The following is a 10,239-nucleotide window of genomic DNA, read 5'->3' on the forward strand; positions in this document are numbered from 1 at the left end:
TTGGTAATTAATACTCAAAATTATTATAAATACAATAATCGTAAATTCACATTACCAGTTCAAGCACTATTAGCTCCAGATGATCTAAGAACTAATTACATTAATTAATGATATGAAAATTAGACAAATAATTTCACTAAATTATCATACAAAAAGTAATAACACGAAAATAGATACTGTCTAGTATGATAGATCGATCTCTGTTGCCAATAAGGATTGACATATAAAATGGTAATGGCAAACAAAAAAAACATTATAAAAGTTATTGAAAAACTTGTAAGGAAAATCTCGCGATCAATTTCATACCATTTCCCACTTGCTTCTTGTGATGGTAATCCAATAATTTTAGTTTTCATAATTTACTAATTTATACTTCATCTTATATTTCTGATAATTTACTAAATTGTCGGAAACTAAAATTTTATACTAACAGTATTAATTTGAAATGTTATTATTAATTTCTATTACTATATATTTTATTTAAAAAATCTCAAAATTTAAACATTGATTTTGTGAATTATATAACAATTTATAAAAATTATTAGTTTATAAATGCAAAGACAAATTACACAGGAATTTGAAGATTACTTTAAAACGATACTTAATTTTAAACAAATAGCAAAAAGTATAAATTTAATTTCAAATGAATTTATAATATAAATATATAAAATTTTATATAAATGTTGAATCCAAAAAATTCAATTTAAATAATTATTTTTTAATATTTATATATATATAAAGGGTATGGTTGAGTGGATTTAACTAACAAAAGAGTCAAAGAACTACTATTATTTTATCTTTGAAAATATATTTAAAATTTTATAGATTTTTTAATTATGTGTTTTTTTTTAATTCACATAACAAATAATAAATATTCATCGATTTTAATATTCTTAATTTAACCTGCTTTATATATTTATATGAATTGGAAATTTTAACGTATAGATTAATAGCGATGATGAACAATGTTAAAAAAATAATGTCGCCGAAGATTGTATTTCTCAATTATATAAAAAAAATTACTTTTTTAGTATAAACTTTAGTTATTTTGTACCTAAACTCTTATTTCATTCAAAAATATTTTAATAAAATTATGATTTACATTTTATTTATCTTAAAATTTGATTTCAATTATATTATTTTAACGCAAAATATGAATTTATGTATATGCATAATATATATAAAATGAAGAGAAATATTTTAGTTTATACATATTTTGTAAAATTATATATAAAAACATTTGAGAAATTTATTTATTTTTTTTAAAGAAATCAATTTATAAATACAAAGATAAGGGATTTAAACTTTACCTTTAAATGACAGGGTGCCGTTGAAACTGTTATCACTTATATCCAAGAATGTTAAATTCTTAAAGTTCTTTAATTCTGCAGAAATAGCCGGATAAAAAAAAAAATGTTGTGATAGAATGAATCAAACGAGCTACTAAGAATTAATGTGTTGAGTAATGTAAGAGCTCCCAATGATGATAATATGCTTTTATTGAATCTATTCCCACTAATATTTAACTTTTTCAATCTTTCAAAACCTATAAAATATTTCGCATTTAAGGATAATGAAAAAAAAGTCAAATTTTTTATTAAAATTACAATTTAATCTAATAATTTTGATTATCATACATATATATTTTTTATTTATATATAGTAATTTTTTATATTATTTTCGATGATATTTAATTTTATTGAAACTTTTTCGATTAAAAAATATTTTATAAAATTACGATTAAAGTTAGTGTGATGACCACTTTATTCAAATTTATTATTAACTGTAATTTAAATGATAAAAAATAATTTTATTTATCTCTCAAATTTTATTTTATCAATAAAATGGCATTTTAATTAGAGTTTTTATTTAATTTAAAACTAAAATATATATTATGCGTAGAGTATAATAAATATAACATTTTTATTATTTTCCAATATGAGTTATACATTAAATTTGTAAAAATAATTCTATTAAAATATTTATATATATAATTTATTTATTAAATATGTCTTAATGTAATAAAGAAATAAGTAAAATGAGGTGAATTGAATAATTCATCTTAAATTTTTATACTTTAAATGAAAAAATTAGCCTACTTCACCAAACTTATTTATATAAATAAATAAAAAATATCAAATTGTATAAAATAAATACTTTCTCTTTTTCATAATTTTTATTTATTTTTTATTTCTTGTTGTCCTAAAATTATTATTTATTTTTTTACATTATAATAATATATAAATTAACTATTATAATTTTATTTTATTTTATTTTATTTTAAAAAAAGCTCTCAAAATATTTTTTAATATTTAATAAAATTTAATATATTTAAGAGATGTATAATTAAAAAGTTTATAAAAACATCTTTTCAATGTTTTATTAAATATATATATATATATACATCAAATATACCTTGATTAGGTGATTAGGTGATATATTAAATTTGAGTGTGAAGAAACAATTCTAATAATCAAATATACCTTGATTAGGAAATGAACCTTCCATGTAATTGTAAGTGAGAATCAAAGTGAGAATCAAAGTGTTGAGTGATGAAAGAGTAGCCAATGATGATAAGATACTATTATTGAAACTATTCTCACTAAGATCCAACTCCTCTAATCTTTGAAACCCTGTATACCATAGGACTTGTATGTTATTTCATAACGCAATTAATTAATTAATTAATCACTTTCACATAATTAAGTTAAAAAAAAATATATGTATATAAGTCAAAAATAATAAAAAATAATCTTAATTATCTCTCAAATTTTATTTTATTAATAAAAGAGCCTTTTAATTAAAATTTTTAATTAATTTAAAAATATAATATATATTAGCCCAGAATATACTAAATATAATGTTTTTATTATTTTTCGATATGAGTTACACATTCAATTTGTAAGAATAATTTTATTAAAATATTTTTATATATAATTCATTCATTAAATATGTCTTAATGTAATAAGACATAGGTAAAATAGGTGAATTGAGTAATTTATCTTAAATTTTTATAAAGAATAAATAAAAAAATATCAAATTGTATAATAAATATTATACTTTATATATTAAGCAAATTATAATTAAGTATCTACTTTATATATTCTTATATTTCTTAATTATATATTATGTTTCTTAATTATATATATTCAATTATAATAAATATTATACTTATATATTGTATTATTTTGACATGTTTATAATTATCTTTCAGTTATTTTTAATTTTTATTTTTTAGTTATTATGATTTTGCAGAACTATTAAAAACATTTACAACTCCACTTATTTTTTACAAAAAATAATTACATTACAAATGAAAAGACAATTAAGTAATATAATTAAGTATTTATCGATTTTAATATTCTTAATTTAACTTGCTTTATATATGTATATAAATCAAAAATTTTAAAATAACGATCATGAATAATTTATAAAAAGATAATGTGACTCGAGATTATATTTCTCAATTATAAAAAAGATACTTAGTTATTTCCCTTATTCACGTTAAAAACATTTTAATAAAATTATGATTTATATTTTATTTATTTTAAAATTTAATTTCAGTTATATTATTTTAATATAAAATATGAATTTATGTATATATATAATATATATAATAAAATTTAAAATTTAATTTCAGTTGTATTATTTTAACACAAAATATGAATTTATGTATATATATAATATATGTAATAAAATCTTAAAAATAATAAACAGAATATTTTAGTTTATACATAATTTTATAAAATCATATATAAAAATATTTGAGAAATCTATTTATTATTTTAAAAAAATCAATTTATAAATATAAAAATAAGAGATTTAAAGTTTACCTTTAAATGATAGGGTGCCGTTGAAATGGTTACCACTTATATCCAAGAATATTAAATTCTTCAATTTCTTTAATTCTGCAGAAATAGCAGGACAAAAAACAGAATGTTGTGGTAGAATGAATGTAAGGAAAACAAATCTAAAATTAATCAAACATATCTTGGATAGGGAATGAACCTCTCATATTATACATGTATCTAAGAATTAAAGTGTTGAGTGATGTAAGAACTCCCAATGGTATGAAAAATTGTCTATCCGCATGAATCATGTGAACTGGCGGATTAATCGAAATTATACTGGTCACTTTTAATAAAAATAATTGTCGGTTAGAAAGAAGTATATATAAACCCTATATCAAAGCTATCCATTCCTATCACTTTGACGTATAATTTTAATTTTCACTCCAAATCACTTAAATTTTATACTTTTTCAGTTATGTTATTTAACTCTAATTTCTTTATTAAAATTACTCAAACTTTCATTTTTACATTTTATTTTCTTATCTATTGTTTCAGGTTTTCATATTAATATATATAAATAATTTTTTTTTCCTTTTTATCATCCATTTTCTAATTATGTTCACTATATTAGGTCTGACTATTTCAGAATTGTTAGTGTTTTGCTAATAAACTCCTAGTAATTAGAAGTCAAGTAGATAGAATTAGTTTTGAATTAGTCTGTAATAAACACCACTAAGTTGTAAGTGGTTGTTACTAGTAATCTTATCATGTAAAAGCTATAAAAGTCTGATGTTGCTTAATAAATAAAAGATTTTCTTTTAGACCTCTATGTGTATAATTAAGAACTTTTCAAATTTGGTATCAGAATCACAAAGAGGTCTGTAATGCTCAAACACTGCTAGTGTAGGTGAGTGTGTGACAATGACTGAAACTAATAGCTTCGCACAAGCATGCATTCCCAAGTTTAACGGGATATATGATCATTGGAGTTTGATCATGGAAAATCTCCTTAGATCAAAGGATTACTGGAGTGTCGTCCAAAAAGGTTATACAAAATCAGCTGATGAAGAAGTACTGACACCAGTTCAGAAGAAGACCTTAGAAGAAACAAGGTTAAAGGATTTGAAGGCCAAGAATTATCTCTTCAGTTCCATTGACAAGACCATTCTGAAGACAATTTTGCAAAAGCAAAGGCCAAACAATTGTGGGACTCAATGAAGGTTAAGTATCAAGGGAATGCTCAGGTGCAGCGTGCTCAACTTCAAACTCTTCGTAGAGACTTTGAGCTACTAGAGATGAGACCGGAAGAGACAATCAATGATTACTTCGGGAGAGTGATGGTGGTGTCCAATAACATGAGAAACTGTGGTGAAGACATACCAAATGTCAAAATTGTTGAGAAGATTCTACGTACTCTCGCCGAGAAATTCAATTACATTGTATGCTCAATTGAGGAGTCAAAGGACATTGATAGTCTCTCAGTTGATGCTTTACAAAGCTCGTTATTGGTTCATGAGCAGAAGTTTAGAAAGAATGGTGGAGAGGAGCAAGCACTAAAGGTTAGTTATGATGAAAGAGGAAGGAGAGGTAGAGGAGCTGCAATTAGAGGCCGAGGGAGAGGCAGAGGGAGACAAATTAACAAGGACACCGTGGAATGTTATAAATGCCATCAACTAGGGCATTTTCAATACAAATGTTCTAGCAGGGACAAGAAAGCCAACTATGTTGAGGTTGATGAGGATGAAGAGATGCTCCTGATGGCTTTTGTGGAAACTAACAACACAAAAAGGGAAGAGATGTGGTACTTAGATTCCGAATGTAGCAATCACATGTGTGGGAAGATGCAGTACTTCTTAGATTTTGATGGTACATACCAACATTCGTGAAGCTGGATAATAATACAAGAATGGAAGTGATAGGAAAAGGAAACATACGACTGAAAATCAAGGGCACAACTTAGGTGATGATGGATGTTTATTATTTGTCTGATTTGAAAAATAATTTGCTCAGTATAGGCTAACTTCAAGAAAGAGGATTAGCCATTCTTATAAAGCATGGAGCATGCAGGCCTTATCAGCCAAGAAGGGGTTTGATTATCGAGACATGGATGATGACGAATAGGATGTTTGCATTGTCAGCTAATGTGATACCAAAAAACTCTATTTGCTTATAAACAATGATGGAAGATGAATCACAGCTGTGGCATCGGAGATATGGATATCTGAGCTATAAGGGGCTACCAATATTAAATATAGAGGTATGGTAAACGGTGTTCCACCTCTGAAAGCTACAACTAAATCATGTATTGTTTGCTTGGTAGGGAAACAACACAAAGAGGCAATTGTAAAAAAAAGTCAATAGCGTGCTTCCAAGAAATTGCAACTTGTACATGCTGATATTTGCGACCCAATCACACCATCCTCTAATAGTGATAGAAGGTACATTTTAACATTCATTGATGATTATAGTAGAAAGTTGTGGATATATTTTCTGAATGAAAAGTCTGAGGCATTCACAACATTCAAACATTATAAGAGTCCTATTGAAAAGGAGTCTGGAGTACCTATATATTGTTTACGCACTGACAGAGGAGGAGAGTTCACCTCTAATGAGTTCAATACTTTTTGTAAAGATAATGGTATAAGCAGACAACTCACAGCAGCTTACACTCCACAACAGAATGGGATAGCCAAACGTAAGAATTGAACTATTATGAATATGGTTCGTTGTATGCTATCTGACAAAGAGGTACCAAAGAGATTCTAGCCAGAGGCTGCGAGATGGACAACACATGTTCTCAATAAGTCCGACGTCGATTTTGAAAAAGAAAACACCGGAGGAATTGTGGAGCGAAGTTAAACCTAACATGGATTACTTTAGAGTTTTTGGATGCTTAGCTCATGTTCACGTGCCAAACTAGAAAAGAAAGAAGTTGGATGATAAAAGCTTCCCTTGTGTGTTATTGGGAGTCAGCGGTGAGTTGAAAGCATATCAGTTGTTTGACCCAACAACCAATAAAATATTGATAAGTCGAGATATGAGTTTCGAAGAAGATAAGGGTTGGAATTGGGGAAGAACAGCGCAAGAAGTGAGACAAGATGTATTGGTTTGGGAAGGTTGTGATGAAGATAAAGCTGAAGAGTATGGGAATGAAGAAGAAGCTGCAACTGAAACTAACAATGAAGACCAAGAATTCATTGCACCAACAGTCAATCAAGAAGCACAAAGTGATGTACTTTCGGCAGCAAATAGATCTCGGAGAGCTCCTCCATACTTGCAAGATTATGTATCAGGAGAAGGACTTTCAAAAGAAGAAGATGAGTCAAACAATCTTGTGATGTTTGCTTCCTATGAAGATCCTTGTTCCTTTGAAGAAGCAACAACAGAAGAAAATTGGAGAAAAGCTATGGACTACAAGATGGAGTCCATTGAGAAGAATGAGACCTGGCAACTTACACAACCAACAGTTGGGGCAAAGAAAATCAATGTCAAATGGGTTTTCAAGACCAAACAAAAGGAGAATGGTGAGGTGGACAAGTACAAGGCTCGGTTGGTTGCAAAAGGTTACGCTCAACAGCATGGGATCAATTACAATGAGGTCTTTGGTCAGTTGCAAGATGGGATACAATTCGGATGATTCTAGCATTAGTAGCACAAAAAGGTTGGGGTGTGTACAACCTTGACGTTAAAAGTGCGTTTCTTCATGGTGAATTGAACGAGGATGTGTATGTGGAGCAGCCGATGGGATATGTTTGAAAGGGTGAAGAACAGAAGGTTTACAAACTTCGAAAGGCACTTTATAGATTAAAATAGACACCACGTGCTTAGTATAGTAGAATTGAGGCTTATTTTCTCAAAGAAGGCTTTACACGGTGCAATTATGAGCATACTCTCTTTATTAAGTCAGAAGAAGGAGGTAAGAAAGTTTTAATTGTAAGTCTGTATGTTGATGACTTGATCTTTACTGGTAATGATTCTTACATGTTTGAGAAGTTTAAGAGCTCTATGAAAGATGAGTTTGAGACGGATTTAGGGAAGATGAAATACTTCCTTGGTGTAGATTATGCAAAATTCAGAAGGTATCTATCTAAGTCAAAAGAAATATGCTAGTGAGTTGTTGGAGAGGTTTCACTTGCATAATGGAAATCCAGTTAAGAATCCAATTGTACCAGGTTCTAAATTCTCGAAGGATGGAGGAGGAGCTAAGGTGGATGCAACCTTATTTAAACAATTAATTGGGAGTCTCATGTATATTACTGCTACAAGGCCAGATGTAATGCATGTGACATGTTTGTTAAGTAGATATATGGTCAGTCCAATAGAGTTCCATTTACAAGCAGCAAAAAGGGTGCTGCGTTATTTTAAGGGTATTGTGTCTTTGGGTTAACTTTACAAGAGAGGTGATACAACAGAACTAGTTGCCTATATAGATAGTGATTATGCAGGGGACATCGATGATAAGAGGAGTACGAGTGGTTATGTGTTTTTGATAAATAGAGGGGCAGTTTCTTGGGCCTCAAAGAAGTAGCCGGTGGTGACACTATCAACCATGAAAGCTGAATTCATTGCGGCAGCATCTTGCGCCTATCAATGTGTCTGGATGCAAAGGATTCTGCAGCAACTTGGTTGTCTACAACAACAGCCCACAACTATCCTTTGTGATAATTGTTCAACAATTAAATTGTCCAAGAACCCAGTTCTACATGGCAAGAGTAAGCATATTGATGTCAAATTCTATTTTCTAAGGGATCTTACGAATGAGGGAGTTGTGAGGCTTGTTCATTATGGCACAAAGGAGCAGGTAGCTGATATAATAACTAAGCCCCTAAAGCTTGATGTGTCCATAAAGCTACGAGAAGAGCTTGGAGTGTGTGAAGTACCTCTGAGCTTAAACTGAATGCTACTGCGTTCAGTTTAGGGGACGCATTGTTGGGTTTGACTATTTCAAAGTTGTCAGTGTTTTGCTAATAAACTCCTAGTAATTAAGAGTCAAGTAGATAGAGTTAGTTTTGAATTAGTCTGTAACAAACACTACGAGTTGTAAATGGTTGTTACTAGTAATCTTATCATGTAAAGCCTATAAAAGCCTAATGTTGCTTAATAAATAAAAGATTTTTCTTTCAGACCTCTATGTGTGATATTAAGAGCCTTTCACATTAGACCTTCTTTTATTATTTTTTTTGTCAGAAAATAAAATTGTTATATTAAAGACTTAAAACCTATAGAATTTACACTCATGATCATCACAAGAAAACATGCTAAAATTACAGAAACCTAAAAAACTAAGCCTAAGTCACGTAGGCTGAAGTCCAGCTCAACATCCAAATCCTAGCTTGCAGGAGGTAGGAAGATCTTTTGGATTATGTTGCATGATACAGTCAAAAGTTTTGTCGGTAGTCAAAATAAGAAGCAAATACCTTCAGAGTATCAAACCCTTCCCATCCAAAAAGAAAACCAACCTCAAAAGGACCACATAATCCCAGGAAGAGCAAGGCCAGAAGAAACGCCTAAAGAGCTGTGGAGGAGAGCTCGTTGACAAAACAATGTGCCTTGAGGATTAGATACTCATCATAGAGAGAGAGCAATAGAACCTAGAAATTCTCTACAGAATAAAAAGATTTAGATTCTTCCACTACCAAGAAAGTAAGTTGTTACCATTTGAAGCTCCAATAGGCATAAAAGGGTGAGGCTGGTTAAAAGGGAGGACATCCAAACCAAATCATCCACTCTTTTCCAGTGCATGCAGAAAATAATCTTCAAGAAATTCTGAAATCCACCTATATACAAACAACAAAAAAGAATAAAAAAAAAACAGCAGCAACAACAAACAAAGCAAATTAAATATAAACCCTCCTCTATAGCTCAGATCTACTTAAAACTTCGAGAAAAACTTATTTAGTCACGCTACCCTACCTAGAAAGTAGAGAGAAAAAATCCACTGCTTTGGACGGGAGAAGGACGATTGTCTCTCGCCAGGGTATGGCCACACGAGAGATGGCAAAAGAAAATGGATGAGCCATATAAAGAAAAAAGAGTAGACAGAGAGATTCCCTCTCTAGAGAAAAGTTAGAGAGACTAGAGTTTTTTTTCACAGTGAAAACTATCCTCTTTTATTGTATTTTTCTTTAATATGTATTTACTCTTGCAATTTGTTGATTATTTATTTTTTATTTTAATATCTTAATTTATATTTTTATATTTTATTTTTAAACTTCACACAAAAATTTTTATTAATAATAAAAGTATAAATTAGTTATAATTTTATTTAAAATATTAATGAATAATATTTAGGTAGTAATTTTTATAATTTTATACATTAAAATGAAATTTAAATAGCTATTATTATATCCTATATAAGATAAAATTTTGTTATGCTTAAAATTTAAAAATACTTTTGAATGTTAAATTATATAGCTATAATTCACTAATTTATTTTTATTAAAACAAT

At 28.5% G+C, this 10,239-nt stretch overlaps 1 protein-coding gene and 1 long non-coding RNA gene across 2 annotated transcripts; one reads left to right on the forward strand and one right to left on the reverse strand.

Moving 5' to 3' along the window:
* The first annotated feature begins 4,551 nt into the window (after positions 1 to 4,551).
* Positions 4,552 to 5,677, forward strand: LOC110608942. Its single transcript, XM_021748222.2, has one exon. The coding sequence runs from the start codon at positions 5,006 to 5,008 to the stop codon at positions 5,675 to 5,677; it is 672 nt and encodes a 223-aa protein (XP_021603914.1). The 5' UTR covers positions 4,552 to 5,005.
* A 3,293-nt stretch (positions 5,678 to 8,970) lies between these two features.
* On the reverse strand, positions 8,971 to 9,855 carry LOC110610130. The gene is made up of 3 exons (XR_002487169.2): positions 9,705 to 9,855; positions 9,447 to 9,568; positions 8,971 to 9,340 (listed from the first exon to the last, which is right to left on the reverse strand). It is a non-coding gene; the product is annotated as an uncharacterized LOC110610130 (long non-coding RNA).
* Between the last annotated feature and the right edge of the window lie 384 nt (positions 9,856 to 10,239).

Source organism: Manihot esculenta, chromosome 2 (assembly GCF_001659605.2).
Source record: "Manihot esculenta cultivar AM560-2 chromosome 2, M.esculenta_v8, whole genome shotgun sequence".
NCBI classification, from domain to species: domain Eukaryota; kingdom Viridiplantae; phylum Streptophyta; class Magnoliopsida; order Malpighiales; family Euphorbiaceae; genus Manihot; species Manihot esculenta.